Consider the following 27,701-nt stretch of genomic DNA (forward strand, 5'->3'; position numbering starts at 1 on the left):
CTCTCTCTCTCCTCCTCACATGATAAGCATGTCAGCTGTTCTGCCTGTGTGCCTCTCGTACTATACTGCAGCCCTGCACTGCATTCTCCCTCCCATTCATTCCATCCCATGTCCATCCCATCTCCCACATGTTACTTCAATCTCCATTCATTAAGACTAAGATTCACTAGATACTAGGGGTGTAACGATATAGTCAGTATTAGTCACTAATAGATCGAATAGATAGCAAATAGATAGCAATAGATAGATAGCAAATAGATAGCAAAAATCGATTTTAATTTCAAGAATCGAAGTGTATCGAAATGAAAACGGCAGCATTGACTATGTATCGTATCGTTTTGCAATGCAAATAATCGGTGTCAAATCGTTTTGCTATTGAAATAATCTATTGTATCAATGCTATACACTTTTGTGCGTGGTATTTAGCTTTTTTTTTAAGAAAAAAGAAAAAGACAGGTTTAATTACTTAGTTTCAAATAATGTCAATGTATTTTAAATAGTTACTGTATCCATTTCAAATCATTGAATCGAATCACCATAATGAACCAATATCGTCCATGTATCGTATCGTCAACCATGTATCGTGATACGTATCACTGTATCACTGTATCACCCATTCTGACCTGAGATCAGATTCATACGAGGTTTCCACTGGACACACACTGGTCTGATTAACCCATTCTGAGTCTGACCTGAGATCAGATTCTAAAAATGTCAGTCGTTCTTCGATTTTTGAAAAATAGCAGACCTACAAGCTCGTAGCGCGCCACTCGCGCTGTGAGCTTAATGTAGATATGCTATTTTTCAATAGCTAAACCATAACATGATGCCAACACCAAAATGGGTTCCCGTTCAGAATGGATTAAAATGTATCGTTTCACCCCTACTAGATACCCATGTAACCTGTCAAAATCCTTCCCGAATGTCAACAAAGGTCCACGATCACAACACTAGAGGGAGTTCCCTCTATCTACCCCAATCTTGTTAGCCATTGGTTTAGTATTATTTTGGCAATGTTAGTCTCCTATTATTCCATCACAAGCCCAGCACCACCAGGTTAACACAAAGTTTTAGCCTAAAAAATAAGCACACAATGCAAACAAAACGTCGCCATCTTTTGTCTTTTAATCCCCCGTTCCTTAGCTCAGCCGGGAGTCCTGAAGACAAATCAAGGCCAGGTCCCGGAAATAAAGAGAAAAAGAGAGAACATAAAATACAGTATGTGACAAATATAATGTTGTAACCGGCCGCATCTGCTTCCCTGTCTGCAGGTTTGAGTGCAGCTAAGCTGTTGAAGGCCCAGGGGTTGAATCCTGTAGTTCTGGAGGCTAGGGATCGGGTTGGTGGACGGACCTTCACTGTACAGGTAACAGCCAGCACCTGCTATTATATTCACAAAGCAATTGCTGTCTTCCTTTGTCCAGAAATCCACATAGGGGTTTTCAACTGATTGTGAACGAGGCGAGGGACCACCACCCTGACTTAGAATCAACCCGGGGACCACTGTTGTGTTGGGTGGGTGGGGATATGGGCTAATTAAGCAATATTACACGAGAGGGTGTGGGTTAACGTGATTATTGCCACGACAGGGATGAGGTCAGGAACGAGACGAAGTCGAGTTCCGCAAGCATCACTGAAGTGGCAATAATCACGTTAAACCACACCCTCAAGTGTAATATTGCAATTCTACAACAGTTACCCTTAAAACTAAGAAAATCGCTGAAAAAAAAATAATTAATGACAGATGATGTCACTACGACCCCAAATGTCCCAAGAAACTAGCTAGCCTAGCCACCGAGTTTGCTAGCGCTCTGTTGATTAGGTGGTGAATGGTGCTGGTTTAACCCACGGCTAGAAGCCGTTTCAACCATTCAGATTGCTTCCTCGAAACGGCCTGTTGTAGAATGGGATATAGTGCATTTGTAACACTTGCTATGCATCCCATGTGTATACATACATCCCACTGTTTCTCAACCAATGGTCCATTGACTCAGCGACGTAGAGTCTGTGGGGGCCACGGGGCCATGGCCCCCATGAAGAATCCTAGGGCCCCTTTCGGCCCCCATGAAGATTTTCGTGGACATTTTACATTTACATTACATATTTTCTGGGAATTCCGAACATTTTGGACCTCTCCGCCGGCAATCTGAGAATCCCATCGTCAAATATTCGGGAAAACAGCGCCTCCCCTGTTGTTCCTCAGGCAACAGTCTGTCTTGAGAGACACCGGCCGTCCAAGAGGTGTTAAAAAGTGCTAATCGGGTTTCTTTTGTAGTTGATCTTGAGGCGTGACATAATAACACTGATCAAGAATTCACCAAAGAGACCTAACCACAGACTAGTGAGACTACACACTGACTCGAGAAAAGACCCATATCGTCCAAAATAGGCTGATCAGTCGCTGTCTGTGTATAGGCTAATTCATTGGTAAAAGTATGCTAAAGAACTCATTTTTAGACCATTTGGGAAATAAATAAATAAATAAATCCGCGGCGGCGGCCTCGCGACGCAATTCTGTAGCCTACCCAAAGGCTCCGTATCTCTCTATATCTCCCTCTCTCTCTCTCTCTCTCTCCCTCTCATAATAATAATATAGTCCTGAAAGTCCTCACCTTGGCTTGGACATTGGCCTATAGAAGCTGCTTTAAAAGTACCAGCGAAAACAACTTATTTTTTTCCGCGCTGCGGCGGGGGGGGGACGGGGGGGGACGGGGGGGTGCGGGGAGGCGGGGCTGCGGGGGGGGACGGGCCCCCTTGAGGATTGATCAAACTCTTCGGCTCTGCATTGACTACTAATCATTTCCTAATAATAATGATAATTCGATGCACTTCCCCCTCTTGAGATTCAAACTAAACTTTTTCTGTGGAATTTCTTGACCTCCAACTTGGCAGTAAACGACTACATGGATGGTCATCATAGGTCATTCAGTTCCCTGGTTTAAAAATCAACAAATCCTGCATTACTAAATGAATGGACCACATGCAATACTTCCACGGACCACCAGTGGTCCATGGACCACCTGTTGAAAACCCCTGTTCTACACTATTATTTTCTTTATAGCTTTCTACAATACACATTTTGATGTTTTGTTTTCTCTCCTGGCTACGTTTTAATGCAGAATGAACAGACAAAGTGGGTCGATCTGGGCGGGGCCTATATCGGGCCCACACAGAACCGCATCCTGCGATTGGCCAAAGAGTATGGCGTCCAGACCTACAAGGTCAATGAGCAGGAGCGCCTTGTGCACTACGTTAATGTGAGTACGTCGTTTTTGGATGATATGCAACACGTTGACCATCTCCCTTTGTCGGTTGCACATGACCATGAACTGACCGTGCAGCCCCACCTTGTGATTTTGAAAGTGATTTAGCCTTTCCCAGAGCCAGTATGTCAGACCTTGACAAATCCCTGAGCCTTGGGAGTTGCGTTCTGGACCTCTGGTCACTATTGACTATCACATGTTTTGAGTTGGTGTGGTTTACCTTAAAAACAGGTTGTCCCAAAAGCATGCTTTGTCCCAAAAGTATGCTTCTTCACCAGTCGTAGCCCTCCCCACCCTTCCCCCTTTTCCACAGCATTAGCACCGGCGGCCACAGGGCGCTAGCAACTGGAGATGTCAATCTTTGCCTGGGGGACATAGCTTGTCTAATGTTGTTTCTCCCTTCTGAGTGGTTGAGAGGAGAGGGAAAGGGAAGAGAGTTGCAGGAGGGCAACAAGAAGATCTTTCTTTATGGCTCCTTTTTCTTCCTCCATATCTTATTAGGGTGGGCGAACCGCTGTCCTTTACACAGGCACCTGATTCAATTTCCCTACTGTTGCTGCCGTGTGCCCTAGCCAACCAACTCCATTCTCACTGTAAATCACTGGACTGTTTAGTGGCGCCAGCTGCTTCCTGTGTCTGTATGTGTGCACGTTCATGTTCGTGTGTGTGTACGTGTACTGTACATGAGTGAAGCATTATTTTATTATGCTTCATGTTGCTGCCTAACTGTATTTCACAGACCTTGCACATGTGTGTAGCCATAGACTATGAACTATAACACACATCAGATGTGGATTTTGTGCTACTGTGCAGTATTAATATTGCACATGTAGACAAAATACGCACATTCCTATGACCCATACATGTACAATACCCTCTCATATGATATTGTTTCAATATTCTGTGTCTGTGCTTCATGGACACGAAGCCAGTCAGGCTAGCCTCAACTTTATATGGAGAGCTTTAAGCGTTGCAGTCACCGCTCTGTGGTCAGTGCTCTGTACTCTAACAGCAGTGTGCTACTGACTTGACCTACTTCCACCAGAAAGTAGTATAGGGAAGTTGATGCTGTGCCACAAACTCTTAAACCAACAAAAATATATGTTTTTGTACTGGGAACTTCTGTGATTCTGCAATTTCACTCATTACTATCATGTTTAATTTCACTATCATGTTTCGTTGGTTATTTCTAACTGGAGTTACGCTATTTTTAATGACACGTGCACGCGTGCGGATGCACACAGACACACTCTGACCAGCATTGTGAAATGTTTATTTTTAGTCTGATTCATATTAGTTAGGTTTACGTGTGCATAAGTCGTTTTAGTTAGATAGACATTCGCTGTTTATTGTTTAGTTTATGCATTATTATTGCATTGTGAAGGGACCAGTGTCTACCCCTGGTTACCTCCCTGAACTCCCAGAAAAGACACATACACACTAATACAGTACATACTTCCCTTGTAGGCTGGTTTCCATGGCAGCGTGCCTCATCAAAAGCTGCTAACCTTTATCAGTGTCTTTGACTGTCTGTGTGTACTGTATATAATATTATTGTGTGTATTTTTGTGTGCATCTATACTGTATGTTTGTGTATTGTTGTGTGATTATCTCCACCAGGCTGTGACCCACAACTTATACATAACTCTGCCCAAGGCAAACCCAGCCTGGCAGAGATATGCGCTCCACAGAGCTCCCCTTTATGTACAGTACGTGCATTTGTATGTGTGTAAATGTTTGTGTGCACCACGTGTATGTTTACATGTCTATGTGTGTTGTGTGTGTAGCATGAGGCTGTATATAATAACTCACACTGTACTCAATGCCTAAAGTAGGTCAAAACGGATCACTAAATCACTTGAGTTACAGGCCTACATTTAGCATCCTTTGTGTCGAACTAGGAGTGATACAGTTGCTATAGTTTAGCAAAAGCACATTAGAAACACATAGATACTTACTTACAGAGAGACTGCATACTACCCAGCCAATTACATAATCAAAATGTACTGTATTAGTTTTAGATTGAGAAGAGACTAAACACTCTAGTCAAACAACTGCATTCATGCATTCATTTCTCCACCATTTCTTAAAGCAGCCTTTGATGTCTTTTCCTACAGTACGTTGTGGCAAACTAACCTGTAAACGCAATTCACAACACTGATTTGTGTTTCCTTAATAAGCTCAGGTTTTATAGTGATATACTTGTTTGTATTTAGAGTTTTAAGTAGCTTTGGATTAGCCAAAACCTTACTCGGATGAATAAAATCAAAGATAGGCCTTAGTCTGTGAATTAACTTTCAAACAACAGCACTAATCCCCACATGTGGCACAAAGAAATTATTTCAGTGAACTGGAACTGTAGAGGCTGAAATGTGCACTTAGATAGCTTGACCCCTTGCATTTCATGCTACTCCACTGGTCAGTGGACACTAGTGTAATTAGCGTTAGCATACTGTACAAGCAAGCCACATGGATAATCAGCTTTTCTATAGCAGATTGTAATCCAAAAGGCCAGCCCTGGTTTCCCTTATCAGCAAACCACTGTCCTAACAGGCAGCTACAGCCCTCTCAGCAGTGAATTTATTAATGCGCTATCAGGAATGGAGAAAGTCATTGATTAATAAGGGATGTGTTTATCAGAGATTGAGAAAGATTGGCAGAGGCTATGGCATGGTTGAATTGGCAACTGTAAACATGTCATGTAGTCAAACATGTCCACACTCCACAGGGTTATTAAAAGTGTTTTTGCTTGTACACTGTGTGGTCCAAGTATCCCCAGGAAGGCAATGAACCCTTTTCACAGCAGACATCTTATTGAGTAAATGCCATTTATCTGTTGACCTTCTGTACCTCAAAAAATATGATTTGCCCTGTGGGACACGATGGTCCGACCAAACTTTTTGGTTAATTTTACCATTTTTCTCCTGTGCCTCGTCCCTGTCACTATCAATAGCGTTTTTAAACATTTTGAGATTGTGAATCCAGAATAAAATTGGGATGCTGGGGGTCACTGTCATTGCCTTGCTGTCGTCACCTGGCTTAAAGGGATAATTCAGTTTTTTTAACTTAAGTTGTATGAAATACTTGCCATTAATATAGTGGTTGCAACTTTATTAATTGATTGCCCATGTCCCGTGGTGGGAGTTCTGCTCTGGTTTTGGTGAAATATTAAGTAGTTCCGGTCATTTTGTGGGGGGCACTGGGGCCACGCAAGGTAAATGAATCCACAAAACTAACGTCATTTGTATTGTTGACCTATTTCTAAAATATTAGTGCAACTTTCGTTCTTTTTTTACCCCTCTATCACACGGAACCATGTTTTTTGTGTCCATATCACTACGCCCATTTTTTTTTCCATGTAATGGAGGGGGCAAAGTTGAACGAAAGTCGCGCTAATATTTTAGAAATAGGTCAACAATACAAATTACGTTCGTTTTGTGGATTAATTTACTTTTACTGCGTGGCCCCAGTGCCCCCCACAAAATGACCAGAACTACTTAATATTCACTAAAACCAGAGCAGAACTCCCACCACGGGACTCGGGCAATCAATTAATACATTTGCAACCACTATATTAATGGTATTAATGGTAAGTATTTCATACAACTTAAGTTAAAAAAATCTGAACTATCCCTTTAATGTTGTTGTTGTCTGCTCCTCTTCTAGTTCTTCCTCGGGGGTTCGATCATATAGTACTTTTAACTACATACCGGTAGATAGTTGGTGGAGCGGCTAGCTAGTCTTCTTCACAGCGGCAATTTAGTGGACGCATAGGTGTATTGCACATAATAGTTCACAAGACCGACACAAGGCAACAATAGCAACATATAGGGCACTATGTAAAGACACGCAATAACCTTGCGTGCATTGCGTGTCTTCTCTCACTCCCAACGCGACAAAAAAAACTTTGTCCTGGCCTTAACCGTGTTATTACACCTATATAATGTGCTATATTGTATACCTTATCGTTGTTCATTTCCTTTCCTTCTGATTACCTGACCTGACCTCTGATAACTACCTAATGTTGGTTACTACCGCTCCATTTTCACAACTGTTAGCATTAGCGTGTTATACTAATGACCATTTCATATAGTCATTACACAATGAGTCAGCATATTGAATAACGTGAGTGTGCGTGCGTGCGTGCGTTAATGTATACCAGTTATATCTCTAGAAATGGCAGTTAATTTGAGTAAGGTTGACCTGCTACTCACTGTCATGTGAGTGTCATAACAGATGCTGTCATCCCCCCACCCCCCCCCCCCCTTCCCTCCTCTCCTTGTATACACTTCAAATGCATGCATCACCATGGCAACAGACCTATTGCTAGTCCATAGCCATGAACAGTACCGGGCTGTGTAGCAGTGTAGCAGTGGTCCAACTCTATACCTATCTGTGTGAGATCCATAGGAACACTGCAGTTATCTGTTAGTAGGAGTCTAGGAGAGTTGAAGTTCTATTATGTGGTCCCGAAGGGCAAATGCACCGTAGCCACCCACTGTGTGGCTCTCTCTGCTTCATAGGAGACAGAGTGCACACACAGCTGATGTCACGGTTGGATACTACTGCATGCAGATAGCTTCCCGTGCCTATTCTGCGAATGCCCTCTAAATCAGTAGTTCTCTATTTTTCGTATATGTTCAAAAAGATAACGGGTGTACAAGTGATGCGCTGTGAGCTTGTATATCTGCTATTTTGGAATAGCCAACGACAGAGTTGAACACATGCACTTAACCAGGCAACAAACCATCACCTGTTAAGTTTTGCCTGGATCAAAGTTTTATGAATTATAGGAACTATAGAAATTGCACCAAAAACCCATTTGAATCCTGCTCACCTCACCTCACCTCACTATTTGTTATCTGAGTTCATTTGAATGAAAGAGGTGTGGCATGTGCCGTCGACATTTGTCAGAAGACCAGAAGATAGCCGTTATCGGCTATCTTTGATCAGCTGTAAAACATTATGCAACAGCCATTATCAGAAAGCTGTGTCCCTATTTTATTTGAAGAGAGAATCAGACATCAGGCCTCTTTTGAAATCCAATCTGTTACAAATGTATGTACCGGTAGTTTGAAGGCATATAATGTTGGGCTTTACATCTGATCCAGAAAAAATAGAGACAGCCCAAGGTGACCATTTTGCAATAAACTCTGAAGATTGTTTTATGAAGTGAAATAATTTCCATAGCCATTTTGGCGACGTGATTGTAAATGCTGCTTACTCTGACAACAAATCCTGAATGATGCCGATGGTGATGTGCTTCCTACAGGGGAAGTCTTACCCTTTCAACGGCTCCTTCCCTCCCATGTGGAACCCCTTCGCCCTGATGGACTTCATCAACTTGTTTAGAACAATGGATGAGATGGGCGAGGAGGTAAGGAAAGACCCATCAACTATCTCTCTCTCTCTCTTACACACACACACACACACACACACACATACACACGCACACACACACACAAGCACACGCGCAAGCGCCTACTCATGTTTGTCTTACTATCTTTGTGGGTTCATAAAAAACATTTCATTAAGTCAACTTTCTGCACTGGTTCGGAGAGTCAGAACATCTGGGGGTGCGGCATGAGTTGAGTTGGAAGCACGCTCCACTTTACACACTCAACATGTGGGCGTGGCTGAGATGTAAGCCTATAGGATAACTAGTTTAAAGGACCATCTTCATAATATAATTGATCCTCACTTATTCTCATTGTAATATGATAACATGGTGCTATTCACACTCGAGCTGTGTCTCAGAGGAGGCATTCCTATACGCCTCATTCCTATCAGTCATCAAGTGTCATTTTGTCGAATTTTGTAAATGTAATTTGCCACAAAGACAATATTTGGACAACATTTTCATTTGTATTGCCGTTCTGACCAGCATACTGTATCGAGGCTACATACTGTATGATGCAGTGATTCCTTGCTCCTCCAACGAGGCTGATAACAATCAAGACAGTCAAACATTCTTCCAGGAAAAGTGAGCACACTGTGTATTGGGCCAGGCTTGATTGATAACATTCAAAAACAGCTTGTCTGACTGTGAATACTGGACAACTCACCCCGGTGCCTCCCTGTTTTTCCTCCCGGAATTTTCACCAGTGAGGGGGATAACTTTGTAATATGCTATTGGCTGTTTGTATTCTTTTTGGAAAAATATAAAAATATACTCCTGTGGAAAGGCTATATTATTTTACTTATAATGACCCTATAAACAATTTAGTATATGTAAGGTTTTGCCCACTCAAATGGTACCTCGTCAGATAATCCCCACATATCCTACAACAACTTCTGTTGTTATATTTGTACTTAGGCTGTCTGCTATCATGAAAGTTTATAGTTAGAGAAATTCAAAGTCCAGCCGTCTGCTGTCCAGCCTCTCCCATCCCTCACTGGGGAAAATTCTGGGAAGCAAAAATAAATGGAGCACAGAGTTCTAGTGAGGTCCTAATAGGACACAATGAGCTCTTTGAGACATGATGGTTCCTGGCCAATAGACCAAGAGATCTGTAGGTGAGGAGAATGCTTTCAAATTAAAATCCAGAATATAATGTGGCTCTCTCAGAGCCAGTGCAGCGAAGCTAATGAGGAAATCCTTTCCTAGTTCTTGTCAGTACACGCACAGCAGCATTGTGGAATAGCAGATCTGTTGGGGCTGCCTATAAGAGATTGCAATAATCCAGCCTGGAGGTAACTGTGTGGACTAGTTTCCTGCATCTTTCTGACACTAAGCCTGTGGGAGTCAAAGGGCGGTATCGTTACAGGGTTTTTGCATTTATGACAAATCCCAACCTGACTATTCTCATAATGAATCTCTAGCTTTAAAGACATTTTGGCATAAAAAAATATCTTTTACGAGGCTGACGTCTTTCTGGTTTAACTATATTTGCGTTGATTTTGTATTCCTCACCACAAAGCTAGTAAAACAAACAAAAATTGTCTTTGATTCGTAGATCCCTAGAGAAGCCCCATGGAGGGCCCCCCATGCCGAGGAGTGGGACACTATGACCATGCAACAGCTCTTCGACAAACTCCTGTGGACCAGGTAGCGCGCGGCACCCTGACGTCACCAATCTCAGTCTGCTTCTTATTTGAATTAACTGGGTACATCAAAATACATCACAATACATGGACACTACTCATCTGTGGCACATATCGTTGTTGTCGGGCAGAAACCCTGCATGTCCTCATTTCATGTTTTTCGCCAGCTGCTTGACAACATGTTTCACCTACCTCTACTAGCGACCGTACAGTGGACACTTTTTCATGATTGGCTGCCTCTAGGCTGCCTCTAAGCCAATGGGCAGTGTTGGGCATCGTTACTATCTAAAGTAACGTCATTAGGTTACTGGATTACTGCCTACTAAAGATAGGTGTTAAATGTAACTAGTAACGGCATTGTTTTTGGAAAAGGTAACTAGGTAACAGATTAGTAAGATTACTCTATTTGCAAACTAACTTTTCCATAAAAAAGTATTCTTGTTATATAACACCATTATTTTTAACGTTACACCCAACACTGCCAACACTTACCCATAAAACCCATAGTCTGAACGGCATAAAACCCATACTCTGGAGTCTGAACACCGCAATGTGAAGCCGTGAGCTCAGGCAGAGCCCAGCTGCGGCACACACACTGATTATAGATGTTCATAAACGAGAGCTTGCTGCAGAGCTGGCAGTTATGACTGAGTCATTCTTGTTTAGTAAATGAATTCTCTACTTTGTCTTACAAGAGTGTCTTGCAAAGGTTGTGAGATGTTGTGAGCAGTGTTAACAGTGTTATAACTTAGCGGATTTGTCGCCATATTTAGCTTCTTTCCAGACCCCCCTAGTGACTGAATTTGTGAAAAGCTTCTGGCGAGAAATCTAGCTACTTTTTCTGGTGAATTGGGGACAAATCGTGTTGACAGGCGCCAGAGATAAAACCCTCATTTTTCTTAATTTTCCTTCTCAGCCTCAAATCCGCTAAGTTGGCAAAACTAAAAGTGGTCGGCGCGTCTGGCTCAGTGGCTTCCTCGGCTCGGTTATGTGCACAGACTGCCACAGTGCTTCCTCCTTTCTTGCTCTGTGACAGAGCAAGAAAAGAGGAAGCACTGGCAGCTCACTTTAGTCTGCTAGTAAAAATAAAATACACACTCAAATGCATAAAGTATTAAACTTCTAATTCCTGTATGGATCGGAAACAAAATAGCGTTCTAAACGTTAGTTGAATTGAGGTATGTTTTTTTTAATTACAATGCGTTTAAACGAGCAGCGAATTTTCCGGGTTCAGACCACAGCACAGAGAGTGCCTCAGTGTCGAAAAATGTTTTTCTGGGCTGGCTACATATTTTCGTTGCTAGGGGCGCCTAAAAGTCGCTAGGGACGCTAAAAAGTCGCTAGGGCCGGCGCACACTATGCGCGCGCATATCCCACCCCTAGCGACTTCTAGCTACTTTTCGAGGAGCCACTAGCTACTTCCGTTACTGGAGAGTTGGCAACACTGGTTGTGAGCTTGTAGATCTTAAAGAGTACGTGGGACATGGTTAATATTTTATAAATATTGAACCAATTTACCGTAATTTCCGGACTATAAGCCGCACCTGAATATAAGCCGCACCAGCCAAATTTAGGGAAAATCCCATATACAAGCCGCACCAGACTATAAGCCGCACCGGACTATAAGCCGCAGCTACGTTAGCTCAGAGCCTGAGATGGCTCTGCGTTAGCTGTAAAAATCCATAGATTAGCCGCACCGTTGTATAAGCCGCAGGGTTCAAATCATGGGTAAAAAGCTGCGGCTTATAGTCCGGAAATTACGGTAATGTCTTAACTACTAACTAATTAATGACATACGATCCATTGGAACACAGGTTATTTTTTTAAATGCCTGAAAAGTAATGGAGTGGTGGAAAAAGTACTACAATATTTTACTTAAGTAAAACTACAGTTATTCTACTTGAAAGTTACTTAAGTAAAAGTAACCAATCAGAAAATTACTTAAGTACATTTAATGTGAGCTACTTTTATACTTTTACTTGATTTTAAAATCAAAAAGTATCAAAAGTAGCTTTTCTAAATGCCTACAAAGAAATGAAGTCCAACATTTTTCATCCTGTCAAAAGTGCCTTGGGACTGATTCAGGGCCATTCATTATCAATGGCATTTAATGTTTGTGTTTGTGTTCATATATTAATTTAGGGGTCCTTGAATGGAGAGAGCAATTGCAACATATCATATAAGCCCTTCACTAAGCCCCACCCACTCCACTCTGCGAGGGCAAGCTGTCCTGTCACCCATCGCTGTCCTAGATGCATGTTAAATGATTTCTGTACATAAATAATCGATCAGTAGCAAGAGCTTGAAAATGTCTTCTAATTCTAGTCAACAAAGCCTGCAGTAGGCTATGCACTAGAACTACGAGGGAGAAAGTTGAAACGGCTATCAACTTTAACGATGCAATGCACGGGTAAGACAGTGATTACTTAGTATTGCCATCACCTGGGTGGGTGAGTCGTGTAACGTTCCCGACGTACCGGTATGTGTTCCACAACACTGCCATGCAAAATAACAGCTATGGTGACGAGCTGTCGAAAACTGAGCCGATGCAATCAGCCGAAGCAGCGCACGCGCGCATGTGCACACACGCACGTGCATGCGCACACGCGCGCACACACACACACACACACACACACACACACACACACACACACACACACACACACCGCGTGCTGTTTATTCACCACACCAGAGAGCTATAGAGAGAGAGAGAGAGAGAGAGACGGGTGCTTCTGTCCAGCTTTTCACCACACCACCATGCTTCTCTGTGTGAATGTGAACTAATGACTTTATAAACATTATGCTGAAAATGCGGGGATTGTGAAATGACTGAAACCAAGCGAGCCCTGCATATTTCGCATGTTGTGTGCGGAATTATGCTATTAAGATTTTAAATTCTGGTGTCCAATTTTAATGTAGCGGATTAAAAGTACGATTATTTTCCTTGTAAATGTAACAAAGTAAAAGTACAGAAAAAGAAAAATACTCAATAAAAGTACAAATTCTCAAAACTTTACACCAATTTGCACATACAAGGTCTCCGGCCGACAGCAACGATGTAATACATAAAGTAATGTATACACAACTGTGTACGTGTTATGGTGTTGCTGATGGGTACTAGAGATAGTATTGTAACTCTTGGTCCATCCTCTTCACTGCCTCCCAGTACGACCCGCCGCTTCGCCAAGTCCTTCCTCAACGTGAACGTGACCTCTGAACCCCACGAGGTGTCTGCTCTCTGGTTCCTCTGGTACATCAAACAGTGTGGAGGCACCATGAGGATCTTCTCCACCACTAACGGAGGACAGGTGGGTGCTTGCTTTATGTATGCAGCCTTAGTTACTGTATGTCTGTACCAGGGGGGCAGTCAGCCAGATATTTCGTGAAGCCTCATTTGAAATCGGTAGTTCATATAATGGCCTGTTGTGGCGCTGGACCGGACCCAAAAAGCCCCATAGCTCCATAGAGGCCCATGTATTTTGGCCCAACTTCACCTAGACTGTATTACCTTAATAAACATGGTCATGAATACTTTCTTCTTCCAGTCACTAGTTTAAAGTCTCATTTCTAATGTCATAATATTCTTTTTGGAAAATTATGGTCCCATTAATAAAAAAAATGACCATAAAGAAAAAAAACCATCGCGTATGTTCTGAGGGGCGTGGCTACCATTACAGTCTATGATCGGGATTCCCCTCCCACTCGAGTCAAAATAAAAACCAACGGAGAAGAAGGGGGGAAGTCCCGCCTCGTTGTCTGGGCAGCCAATGACCAGCTGGTATACAAAACGGAGCCAGCCAATGGCCAGCTGGTACCAAAGATGGCGACTTACATCAGGAATTAGCATATTATTACAGGCTTCATTTTACGTTCATGTTAGACCCGGGGAACGCTTTGTCCATATTTTTTACAGTCTATGGTCTGTACGTGTGTATGAATTGTCTCCACCAGGCCGAAGGCATGGGGAGAGAGTATGTTTTGCACCCTGTCCGTTCGTCCGTGTGTTTGTTTGTGTGTCCGTCCGTGTGTGTCTGTCCGTCCGTGTTGTACAGCTACTCTCCGGCACCGTTGGCCCGGTCGCTGACAAACTCTGCACACACACTCCCAGCTCTGCCCCAAAAATGGCATGTTATAGGGCCACCATGACTTAGGCTAAAAAAATGTTTTATATTACTCCCATGAGATACACACTGGGCTGTATTTTGCGTGTCTTAAGTACCAGGTCTTATTACTTAACTTGAGTAAACTAAAGACCTGGAGACGTGTTCAATGCTCTTTGGCCACTCAGAATAGCCAAATGGCATTGATCACGCCTCCAGGTCTTTAGTTTACTCAAGTTAAGTAATAAGACCTGGTACTTAAGACACAATGCTGTGAAACTTTACAAGCACATTTCCACTACGTTGAGGAACAATGCCATAATTTTAACATTGCCCTATTATAGCACCACATGTTTATATTACTCCTACACATTTTGTCCAAACATCACAAACGTGATCCTGATCCTGACCTGGTGGAGACCTGTGCTCCGCGGAGCACTTTCTCTAGGTGTGTGTTGGCAAGGGGTGCAATGTAACACACTGTGAGCTTGTAGATCTGCTATTTTTGAAAGCTAGATGTTCAAGAAGAAACAAACTAAAATAGCAGATCTACAAGCTCACAGTGTGTTACATTGCGACTTGTTGTGAGGTTGTGGATCTGCTATTATTCAAAACCATTGAAAAGGTTGAAAAATGTCACCAATAATAGGGATGGCAGGTTGAAAGCGGTTAATAATCGAGGAACGCCATGCAGCTGCAGATTTGCCGATACTGAAAGAAAGTCAAATAATGATTGGGCTATAATGAGCATTACTGAGAGACATGCCCCCAGTCCCTCAAACTAACACTGATCCCTGTTCTTAGTTGCCCCAGATCAGCTCAACGTAATTACTACAATCACAAAGCCGTTTTCTTCGAGTCCTGGTAGAGGCCAGTCTGTTCCCTGATTTTGTTTTTCTTTTTAGGCTGAGTGGCCCAGCTGTTGCCATGGCCACTGAGAAAGTGGGACGTGTTGGGTAATTAGAGGATGTTGTCATGGCCTTCCTGTCAGATAGGACGCCCTGTTTCAAATTCCACCGAGCCTCTATTTAGATTATAGAGGTTGTTTAGAGTACTATCTGACGTGAATTATGTTCATTTGTTCAGGTCAGTTCAAACCTTGGTAACGCATTCAGCTCTAACTCAGAAAACTTTCATTTCTAACTAAACTCAATAGTGTATACGTCATTGCACAAACAAAATTCTTGTCTTTGAGCCATTTGATCCAGAAAGATAAACATAACATTGCCTGGCTATAACCCAGTCTGTAGACAATTTTGAGGATGGTTCATTTTCTTTTTTCTGGACCTGAAGGCAGCCAACGTGTTATTGGAGAATGCCCACAATGTTTTTATAATCATGGAGAGAACATTTTTTGAACTACGCAAAAGGTCACATTCTAGTATTTTACTCAGTTTAACTTGGTTAAACTGAGTAAGTTATAATCGCTCACTCCACCTCTCTCATTCGCCCACTTTATCATGCAGTACTACTACTTATAGACCAGACAAGTTTTCTCTTAAAGCGTTTTTTATTGTTTATTTAAGTGTTAAATTCTTCGAGAGTTTGTTTAGTAACAGGGATCTCCATGTCTCTCCAGTTCGTAGAATTAGAGAGAAATTGGAAGTGATGACACAACGAGTAAACATAATTGTAGCTTGAACACTATAAAATTGTAGCTGATAAATGGGTTCTCTCTCCTGTTTAGCTGAAATTACCCAGCATAAAATATTTTATTAACCAATTTAAGCCCTTATGTTGTTGGGCGGAATCCCTCAGGGCTCTATACTATGGCTTTTCTGTTTCTGCTCTACATGAACCCATTTAGACCTGACGCCGATTCTAAAAACGCCTTCTAAACTCCTGACCCGAAGTTTTCAGAAAAACGTCATGTTCTTTAATGCGACTGTATATGTAGGTCACAGATTCCTATTATAAACCTGTCAGTGACTCCGTCACGCCACCATACTGTATATGGCCGTCAGTCCGTCATGCCTCGTGACAGGTCACGCCACCATATCACAGTCAGTCCGTCATGCCTCGTGACGCGCTCCATATATGGCCGTCTCCATATATGAAGATCACGACACTGACCTCATGAAACCAGCCATCCTTAGATCTCCATATATGGAGCTGACCTGTTCTGACATTCCATATGTTTTTCCATTCCGATGCTCTGATGAAGGCTTCATAGCCGAAACGCGTAAGCATTCCTTTTTGGTGTGTGCCAATAAAGACGTGGAAATGTGAGTACTTTGTCCGCCATTTATTTAATTTTGGGAGGTGCTACCTTTTTGGAATTTTTTTATTCCTATTTTTTTTATTCCATATGTTGATCTGACCTCATCAAACCCTGTACACTCAAGACTAGTTTTCTTTTTTTTTCTTCAATTTTATCCCACGATTTTGTAACCCAGTTTTTCTTTTCACCCAGTGCCAATTATCTAATGTAATCCTGGGCGCTACACTTCCTCTGCCAACCTGGGGGGGGGGGGCAGCGGACTGACCTCATGCCTCCTTCTATGCATGAGGAGTCCAAGCTGCTTCTTTTCACCTGACTCGTTTTGGTGTAGAACTAGACCAAACAGCATGAAGCTTCCATGCACACTCCCTAGATGCCAACTGACACCATTTCTTTCTGTGTCCCTGCAGGAAAGGAAATTTGTCGGCGGCTCCAGCCAGATCAGTGAGTACATGGCCAGAGAGCTGGGTGACCGAGTCAAAATGGAGTCCCCAGTGTACCGAATTGACCAGACTGGAGACATGGTGGTGGTGGAGACATTAGACAAACAGACTTACATGGTGAGTGACCGTCCACGGTACAAACGATAGCCTGCTGGATTCACTTTGCTCTGTCTTCTACTGCCAAACACCCCATTCCCTTCTGAATACTATATGGGTTCAGAGAGGCCTTGTAAGTGTCTGTTGAGTCTACACAGGTCCGGGGTATTATGACCTCACTCTGACTCTTCCCCTAACCCATCCCATCCATCTAAAACAGATGCTGATACCAGCTTTGCTCTGTGCTGCCATCTAGGGGGTACCTCCATGTAACTAATATTTGACTCACTCTCCATCCGTGTGTGTGTGTGTGTGTGTGTGTGTGTGTGTGTGTGTGTGTGTGTGTGTGTGTGTGTGTGTGTGTGTGTGCGTGCATGTGTGTTTGCGTGCCTGCTCACGGCATGCGCCCTGTGCGTGCGCGTGTCTTTCTCAGGCAAAGTATGTGATTGTGGCCACGCCTCCCAGTCTGAACCTGAAGATACACTTTAAGCCGGAGTTGCCCCCGCTCAGGAACCAGCTGATCAACCGTGTCCCCATGGGTTCTGTCATCAAATGCATGGTGTACTACAGAGAGAACTTCTGGAGGAAGAAAGGTAAGGGTGGCAGGAATACATGGAGAAAAGCCAGTTGACGGTATGGATTACATGCACCTGTCCTCAGACTGATTAAGATGAATCATTTCATTTTCATTTCAAACTTTATTTAGTTCTCGGAGAACACACTGAGGGCTGAGACCCTCTTTTTCAGTGGTGCCGAGATTACAACACATCAACAATGTACAAGAAAACAAAACATACATAGATGAATAAAGTAAATTACTGGTAATAATAAAGGAACATTACATAGTGATCAACTCAATTAAAACAGGTACAGTTGATATTTACCAACGTTGATAGGAACGTTGATAGGAAGAGAGCTGTACTTTAGTGAAGTCTGTAAGGTGTTCCAAGTGTGTGGGGCAGCGCACTTGAAAGCAGATTTTCCAGATGTAGTGGAGGCATGTATAGTCTCAAGCATCAAATAATCTTGAGCGCGTGTATGATAAGAAATAGTTTTCCATTGTAAAAGAGAATTTAAATAAGAAGGTGAGTTCCCAATTAGAGCTTTATAGACAAATAAAAAACAGTGTTGGTCTCTCCTTGTCACAAGGTAGGGCCAACCAACCTTATTATACAGTATGCAATGATGAGTGTTAAAATCAGACATTAATCTGTCTGATCTAATGAATCAGATATCTTAATATTGAATTAAGCAACTTAAAACTGTAGAGGTTAACTGAGTAGTTAAAGTGACCCTAGTATTTTTAAGTAAATTGCCCCTTCAAGCTATATTTCATACTTTGTTGCACAACTGTCTCGTGCAAAAATAGCCGACAATGCACCGTGATGCGAGTGCAACACACGTGAGAGTGTAGATCGGCTCTTTTTACAATTTAATTGATTTACTTGTAACCTTTCACCTTTCTGACATGCCCAAAATCGGGATAGATTATAAATGCATTATTTGAAAAAAGTATCTCAATAATTGTTTTTTTTTAATTACCAATCAATATAATTACTGATTATTATTGGAGATTTGACTGTTGCACCCCTATTTGTTTCATAAGGTTACTGTGGCAGCATGGTGATTGAGGAGGAGGGTGCTCCCATTGGCCTGACACTGGACGACACAAAGCCTGACGGGAGTTGTCCGTGTATTATGGGGTAAATATTGGAAGGGAATCTCCCTCCCTTCTCCTCTGCAGCAGCAAATGACAAAAGTTACACCGTTATTTTACATTTAACCATGTCAGGTGGTTTAAGAGTCTGACAGATTTGGCAGTAATTTGGGTTTCTCTTGGCCTCATTTCAGTTTCATCCTTGCTCGCAAGTGCAGAAAGCTGTGTGGACTGACCAAAGAGGAGAGGTAGCTGTTGTGTACCGTGTGACGTGACGTGCAGTGTGTCAAGATTGATATAAGCCTGTATGCTACGGGATATGTTTAAGCCTAACCGTCGTGTGTGTTGTGGTGTAGGTTGAACAGGATCTGTGAGATCTACGCCAAAGTGCTGGAAACTGAGGAGGCGCTGCATGTGAGTTAACCACATAAAGCCTACATAAAGTTACATCAAGCCTATATACTTTGTTGAACGTTGAACAACGTTCTATTTTTGTTGAACAAAAATAGAGGATCTACATTCTACATGCTTCTGTAGTGGAAAGCAAAACGGTTACTTTTCAGGATTTAAATTAAAAAAATAGCAAAAGTAGAAGCTCTAAACTCCTCGCTTCGCGACGTGTTACTACTTGATCAACGTCACACAAAAGCATCAATGCTTTTGTGTGACGTTGTATGATCAAGTAGTAAGTCATTAATTTATGAAAAAAACACAAAAAGTTAAAAATATGGAGAGACGAGGTTTCTGCCCGACAGAAATGATATATAAGCTACATAGGTTTATCAGAAAACGGATTTACAGTAGAAGGGATTTGTAGAATCTCTTCTTGGGTTATTAAGCTATTGACTATTAACTCCCATCACTCCCTCTGCCTGTCTCTGCCACAGCCGGTGCACTATGAAGAGAAGAACTGGTGTGAGGAGGAGTATTCTGGGGGATGCTACACTGCCTATTTCCCCCCAGGTATTCTCACTCAGTACGGAAAGTAAGTCAAACTCTCAATCTCTCTCTCTCGCACGCACGCACGCACGCACAGGCACACGCGTGTGCCTGTGTGTGTGTGTGTGTGTTGAATGCTGGGTCTAATATTGAAACCAGCAAACCTGTGTGTGATTTGACAGTAATAATGGATGACAGTATTAGACAGTATTAATGGATGGTTTTTGTCTTGGTTTTCAAATTGTTCTGCGATGGACTAAAAAGCCTCCCGGTATAGTGACTGGCGCTAAACCATGGTTGTCCACCGTAACTCACCGCTGTCTCTGTCTCTGTGTCTGTCTTTCCTTATCTCCAGGGTCCTGAGGGAACCTGTGGACAAGTTGTACTTTGCAGGCACAGAGACCGCCACAGAGTGGAGTGGCTACATGGAGGGGGCTGTTCAGGCCGGGGAGCGGGCGGCCAGAGAGGTCAGTAGTGGCCTAACACAAAACGCAAATATGTTCAAAGTTGGTTCAATAAGTCATTGTTTTATGTTGTTTTGTTTCATGGCCTAGAAGGTTGATTGCTCTTCAAAAATGACAAAATCACACCCGTATGAAGTGAGTGGTGCAACTCCGTGTGGGAGCCGCCCCGCGTCCGAAACGGTAGAGAAATGACAGAGTTACCATGTGGGGGTCCCCGGGGGTGGTGGTACAGTACTGTACCCTCTACTGTACTGTACTGTCACTGTACTGTACTGGCACACCCGAAATCATCATATATACAGTTAATATGTGCGTGTGTGTTTGTGAACCCAATGGACAACACCCCTCCATATTCTGTTGTTGACAATAGTGATTATATCATCTGTATTGTATTACCAATTACAAATTGTTAATGCAACCATCCTTTAATATACAAATAAAGGTAGTCCCATATTTCATGGAACTTTCCCTTTGACATTGTTCCTCCTGGCAATTGTGTATTCGAAAGATGCAGTTTCCTAGTCATAAGTTGGGTCCAGTCTGTGGTCTCTGGCAGAGCAGAGCTCTTCCAGTTTCTCAGTATCAACCTGGCTGCAGTGATAAGACCTGCAGTCACTAATGCATGTTGTGCCTTGGTGACCCCCTGTGGCAGCACCGTGCTACTGTATCTCCCAAAAGACAACCTCGGGCATTCCGGTAATTCCGGTAGCCCCAGCCATTCTCCAAGTTTTTAGTAAATATCTTTTTCACATCTTTGGTTTTATATATATATAGTTACAATGCTTCTGAATTTGCAGTGTTTCTCTTAATGTATAATTATGCTTCTTCTTTTTGAAGCACAGTCGACCTTGTGGGCCAGTTTTTCAGTTTTTCATAAGGTGTATTGCCATAATTCAAAATACAATCCCTAGTTCTCTATGCATGTGTTGCAGGTGTTGTGTGCAATGGGCAAGATCAGCCAGAGCCATATCTGGCAGCCAGAGCCGGAGTCTGTGGTAAGGATTACTGAATGAAAAGAGCAGGGCTGGAAGTACTCAGATGATGTTATTAGTAAAAGGCCTGTATTCAAAATGTGACTTGAGTAGAAGTTTTAGTTACTTTCCACCACCACTGAAGCTCTAACCCTAGCCCTGATGAACACGACCTCCTCTCCCTTTCAGGACGTCCCAGCTCTCCCCTTTGACACCTCTTTTTGGGAGCGAAACATACCTTCAGTCGGAGGTTTCCTCAATTTCATGGGAGTCTCCACGTTGCTGTCCGTTGCCGCGGCAGCGAGCCTGGTGGCCTATCGGAAGGGGCTCCTCCCCGGAGTTAAACAGTGAACACCACGCTCGCGTACCGCCATCTATTCTCCTCCTCCTCGCATCTCAAAGGGGCAACTCTCGATGGACGCCGTGCTCTTGTACTTCCTGTTCACTACTGTGACCCGCACTACAAAGTAGTGAACTATAATGTCAGGTACAGGATGTCATTTGAGACACGCCCTACAGTCTGGCATGTAAAGGGATGAAGACTGTTCTGTTCGCTCACTACACCACTATATAATCACTCTATATACTGTCTAATCACAATAGTGAGAAATAAAAGAGAGTAATAGGCTGATAAAAGGGAGATAGAGAGATGCTCGTTGGGACAGAGGAGTGGAGACCTGTCGCCGTGATAATTACAGTGTAACCAAAATAAGTCTGAGATTCAGATTGTCAAAACAATGAAGGAAAAAACAAATCAGTTAGGCCTATTGATAAAGTAAAGTATTGATGCGACAATTAACATTAGGCAACATACAGTACATTGCCAATGCATTCACACGATTTGATTATATTACGTTTCCACGTTCATTATGTGCATATATATGATTATGTGTTTGTACAGTGTGTGTGTGTGTGTGTGTGTGTGTGTGTGTGTGTGCGTGTGCGTGCGGCACCGCATGCGTGCGTTAAATTGTGTGCTACAGTACGTGTGGCTTGTTAAATTGTGTGCTAAAATGTCTGCACATACATGCTGTACAGTAATGTCTAATTACCTCTGGAGATTTTAGGTGCTTATTTAATCTGGCCAAACAGCTGTAGTAGTCCGGCAGCCGGGGGTGTGGAGTGGGAAATTTGGTCATCATGTTTTTTATTGGACTAAAATAGTGTCTATATAATACATACATTCGTAAAATAATAAAATGTATTAGTTATATTATATACTAAACTAAAGGGGCGGCAGTGGCTCAGGGGTAGAGTGACCGGATGGGAAACGCATGTTCCCAGTTCGAACCCGGGCTCCCCCACAGTTAGTGTCAAATTGTCCTTGGGCAAGACTCTGAACCACTAATTGCTCCCGATGTGCAGGTTGGTGCCTTGCATGGTTTCCCGCGGCATATATATATATAACAAATTTCCCACTTTAAACAAAAAAAGCTTGTTGGCTTCCGGACTATAGCCAGCATTGAATAATACTGTGCCACTGTCGATTACTAAATCAGAGGTTTGAATGAAACCTGCATTCCGGGGTTTTACATCTCCACTAAGCTGCTGTGTGTGGTAAAAGGTTGCTTGTTTGTAAAGGTAATGGAAGTGTTTGAATGTATTTTCTTAAGATTAGCTGACACTACCTTATTTGTTATTGTCTTATATTTGAATATATTTGAAATATGCATTTATTTTTTCATCACAATCATTTTATTCTACGTACAAACAGGGTATAATACTCAAAGCCATTAATCGCATCTGCATTCATTTGTGTATTCCCCACCCATACTTTCCAAACCCACAGGACAATATTTACTTTCCTCTGTTTTACATTGCATTAATTGTTTTAATTGTTTAATTGTTTTAATTGTTTTAATTAATTACTTTTACAAAATCCTAAAAGCTTATATCAAGAAAAGTGTAAATGTTCTTTTGTGTGTGTGTGTGTGTGTGTGTGTGTGTGTGTGTGTGTGTGTGTGTGTGTGTGTGTGTGTGTGTGTGTGTGTGTGTGTGTGTGTGTGCATATTTGTTTGTACACCCACTGTTCCCAAACGTATATTTTACTTGAGTGCTGATGGGTCACAGGTGTGGTAATGTCACACTGCATATAAAAAATTAATGTCTTGTCTACACAATGTCTGAACTTTCTGAAGGTCTGAAGAAGAGCCTAAAATATACGTTTGGGGATCTTTTTATTCCTGTACTGTCTGTTTTTTTTATCCGGTACTGTTTTAACTTTTCAACATATTCGTACACCTGCAAGTTTTAACTTCATATAAAAGCAGAAAACGGCATGAAGATTTCCAGTGTTGCCGGGGTTATTGCACCGACAGCATATCATGAAGTCCATACACTGTATGGGCATGTCTGTCCGCCTTCCACAGATAGACAAACGTGTGTCTGTCAAGCATTCATTTTGGTACAAGAAAATCAACCTGAAACAAAAGTTTACAATTAAAATGAACAAGTGTCTAAATCCTCTATTGGTTGTCACTGTAAGCAAATATTGTTCATTGAAATCTTTTGTAACATTCCACAGTAATTGCTGACGTTACTTTCATGTCAGCAATAAATTGTGGGTACCGCCAGCTCAGTGGCCTTGTGGTTAGAGTGTCCGCCCTGAGACTGGGAGGTCGGGGTTCAATCCCTGTCTTGGTCATACCAAAGACTCAAAAAATGGGACCCAGTGCATCCCTGCTTGAAACTCAGCATCAAGGGTTGGATTGGGGGTAAGTCCCTGCGACATACTAGCGTCATGTCCAGGGGGTGTACTTGTACATCAAGCTGCCTCACGCTACAGAAACAGGAGATAGGCTCCTGCCCTATGGGCCCCAAGGCTCGGCAAGGCTACTTACTACCGCCTTCATTAAACGATGCAAGAAACATTTTGGAAATAAACTCTTCACATTAGAGGACCACAGTAGTTACCAAAGTACTGTAAGTCCATGTGTTGAAGTGTGTTGTGTACACTATCTATGTACAGTATGTCCCTCGAGTAGATCATGGTGGTGTTTGTTCGAAAGACAAGCGTGTTTGTAAGTGTAGTCTTTGTTGTGCCTTAATGGAAATCATGGTGTTTTGTCATTTCTCTTAAGTGCCTGTGTGACTATGAGACTCTGACAATGTTGTCCCCACTCCCACACTCTTGCCCCTCCTGCATGCACCAGGTTATTGTGCGGCCCATCGCTCTTAACATGTCCATACTCCATAGAGATTTAGAACGCAATGGCTAATCTGAGTCTGGATGAGTTATATCCAACAAAATCCATCTGTGTTCCCTGACTTACTGTATGTCTGTCGTCTGATAGCTTGACCTAGGTCAACTAAGCTTCTCATCGTGTGTGTGCGCATGCATGCGTGTATTAGAGTTTCATAATGCAGTGCTTGATTGCCTGTCTACCGCACATTTGGCTTTGCACTTGAACCTTCCAGCTCTACTCTACTATTTAATGATTATGATTCTGACACTTCCAGTGTCCTGGCTGAAGGAGGCTTGTCAGAGCACTGTGTCGTCGTCCCCCCCTCAAACCTGCATCACTGACCCATGAATATCCATGCAGGGTATTATCTCTATGGCTCTCTGTAGACCACAAGACTGTTCTAGCGGTCTTCTCCATTTCTTTAACATACTTGTAGCTGAAACTTTTGATGTCCTTGTACAGTATGAGTCACCTACAAAACTGATGATTTATAAATGTGAAATAAATCTTTTACTCATACTGAAATGTTTTTTTTTTGTGTTGTGTGTGATTCTAAGGCTAAAAATTATTGATATAAATACTTTTGTAAATATCTGGGAAAACTGAATGGCAGGTTTTCAGTGGTGCCAGAAAACTACGGCCACTGCTATGCCCTAGATTGACTATTTATTAATATTCACAGCAAATGGCACACTTGTTTTGGTGGGATGCAGCAGAGTTCTGCTCACATAAAACAGATGGAGGATCAGTAGCTGTAGCTCTGGTGCAGAGGATTAGACGATCAGTGATTGATTATATAATAGTTCTCATCATTAGTTCTAGGCTTTTCAAAGACGTCCTCGAGTTGTGTGTGCGTGTCCAGTGATCCGAGTCACGTCGAGATGTATGGCTTACTTTGGACCCAAGGTAAGACCATTTCATGTTTAACCATAAGACCATGAAAACAACACAAATGGTAATATATTGTTGGCCACACAACAGTGAGGCACAAAAGAACAAATAATGGGCTCTGCTGAAATGGTACCTCGTCAGATAATCCCCACATACAACAACTTCTGTGAACAGACTTCACTGCTTTTCATAAGTTATATTTGTACTACGGTCTGCTGTCATGAAAGTTTATAGTTAGATAAATTCAAAGTCCAGCCGTCTGCTGTCCAGCCTCTCCCACCCCTCACTGGGGAAAATTCTGGGAGAAAACAGAAACGGGGTGAGTTGTCTTGTTACCTAATTAACGTGTTACCTTCTTCAGCTGGGTCAAGTCAAAATGTGACAACAAAGCAACTTTTAAAATGTATTAACAAACTTCCAGTTGCAGGCATGGTGTTTCTAATACTGTATTTTTGCTGTCATTGTTCGTAACTTAACTCAAGATGATAACCAGCTATTTTGGGTTTTGCCAGCTGCAGCCAGTTTTCATGATGAGCTATCTTCTCAATGCAGGCAGTTTAGTTACCAACAGTCTGTGATCATTATCTGCAGTTATGAACACAGCCACCAGAGGGCACATATTAACCATGTTATGTTACAGTGTCTGTAACTGTAACAGATAGGCCTACAGTCCTACACCATCACAGTTAATCATTTATAATATGATGCAGATTAGATACTGCTGTACAGCACATTCCAAGGCAAACACTTTAGATTGTTATCTTCTCTCTTGGTTGTCAAGTCTCGTGTTTTAATTGTATCGTGTCAGAACGATTGTCATTGTGTAAAACAGCTATACATGCATGAATAATACATGATATATTGCACATGCTTGCAGCATGCACTGCACTGGGCTCATATACATCCATGTTGTGTTTCCATCTGTACTAGTGTATACATACGTGTACAAACAAACACAGACACAAATAACAAATGTAATTAATCCTGACCAGAGTTTAGTCAGTTTCTGGGCTGGTTTGGTGGTTGACACATGGCAGTGATTGTCAACCACAGCCCTTCTATGAGATATGACAGCCAGATCGGATGTGTCAATCCTAGATTGACACATCAGGCTTAATCATCAAGACGGCTTTCCATCACCGAGTGACGACACTCTGAGCATATATGCTTCACCCGCCTGCAAATACTGTAGGTTGTATAACTTGAAGATTGCTGCAGCACAGAGCAGCTGCACTGAGTGTAGACACTAGGCAGTGGCCAGCCCATACAGGTCATGTTGGTTGCTGAGATTTAGCTTTTGTCTTGTTTAGGTGTATGCTCAAACGCACACAAGCGCACGCGCGTATCTTTAAACACACAGTTGTCCCATTATTAGTCTGTGTGTAGCCCAGCTCCTGGCGGCCCTAGTGCAGCTTGCTGCGATATGAAATCTGACACTGTCAATTTGCCTCCCAATCCGTCAGACTGTGGAATTGTATTCAGATGGCAGTGTTGCAAGGCCCGAGGGCTCCGAGCTGTGGCCTAGGCAACCACTAACTGCCGTCCTCACACTGCCGTACCCCCACGGGTCCCCTCGACAGTGAAATCTTCTCCAATATCCTGTTACCATTCTCTGACTCCAAGTTAGATTGTTTTCTCATTCACACGTATGGGGCATTGTTCTACCTTTTCCCTGAGCGATGTAAGCGATGTGCAGCATTGAATATAGCATAAACACAACGGCAACAAAGACATCAGAAACTGTTCTGTTCTTCTATATACTGGTAGTGGTAGGTGTTGTTTGGAAGATGTGGAGTTGTAAAATGATCCAAATATAATTTAGCATATGTTTATATATTTCAGATATGTATGTTTGAAAAGATAGTTGCAGTAAAGGAAGAGAATTATTAAATTGACATCAATATGTGACTGTGAAAACAGAAAGCTGTGCAATCGCATTATACGGAAGTAGAACCTAATTTCTATGATGATTGTCAATAGCCAGCCTCGGGAGCTGCACTTTTCGTATGCTGTCATTTTGTAAAATGTGATGTAGTCTGCTAACGCATAATAGAAGGGAGTGTATTGCAGGTAATGGAGACATCATTGTGTCTCATTTTCACCTGACCTTAAACAGCAGGCAGTGTGTTATAGGAAACAGCAGGGTGAGCTGGAGCCTTCCCAGCTTGCAGTGGGCCCGAGGCGCTCGGTGCATCCCCAAGCACTCTGCTGTGCTGCTCACCTCTTCCTTATTGTTCTGGGCTGATGGGACTAGACCCGCAAGATTTGCTGTTTGATCTCCGATTGATTGCAGGTTCTTCGCTTGTTAGAAACGACCTCACATTCTGTCCAATGGGGGAGGAACGTGCTTTGTGGCTGTCACATGTTTCATCTTCTGTAATAAGTTCAGTGAAAAATCACAGCCCGCCCCCTTATACCGTATAAGCT

General features: G+C 42.5%; 1 protein-coding gene across 1 annotated transcript in view; it reads left to right on the forward strand.

Moving 5' to 3' along the window:
• The window catches only part of mao (monoamine oxidase), a 36,124-nt gene extending 11,279 nt beyond the window's left edge, over window positions 1-24,845 (forward strand). The window contains exons 2-15 of the mRNA XM_083776357.1: window positions 1,272-1,366; window positions 3,120-3,257; window positions 8,536-8,640; window positions 10,220-10,311; window positions 13,474-13,615; window positions 17,039-17,188; window positions 17,601-17,760; window positions 18,774-18,870; window positions 19,019-19,072; window positions 19,181-19,238; window positions 19,712-19,809; window positions 20,119-20,230; window positions 21,160-21,222; window positions 21,388-24,845. Of these exons, the coding sequence (XP_083632483.1) occupies window positions 1,272-1,366; window positions 3,120-3,257; window positions 8,536-8,640; window positions 10,220-10,311; window positions 13,474-13,615; window positions 17,039-17,188; window positions 17,601-17,760; window positions 18,774-18,870; window positions 19,019-19,072; window positions 19,181-19,238; window positions 19,712-19,809; window positions 20,119-20,230; window positions 21,160-21,222; window positions 21,388-21,549 (1,526 nt within the window). The 3' untranslated portion in view covers window positions 21,550-24,845. The remainder of the gene's footprint in view (window positions 1-1,271; window positions 1,367-3,119; window positions 3,258-8,535; window positions 8,641-10,219; window positions 10,312-13,473; window positions 13,616-17,038; window positions 17,189-17,600; window positions 17,761-18,773; window positions 18,871-19,018; window positions 19,073-19,180; window positions 19,239-19,711; window positions 19,810-20,118; window positions 20,231-21,159; window positions 21,223-21,387) is intronic.
• Window positions 24,846-27,701: the final 2,856 nt, after the last annotated feature.

The sequence above is a fragment of the Protomyctophum parallelum genome (genome assembly GCF_964188405.1).
Source record: "Protomyctophum parallelum genome assembly, chromosome: 11".
In the NCBI taxonomy this organism is placed as follows: domain Eukaryota; kingdom Metazoa; phylum Chordata; class Actinopteri; order Myctophiformes; family Myctophidae; genus Protomyctophum; species Protomyctophum parallelum.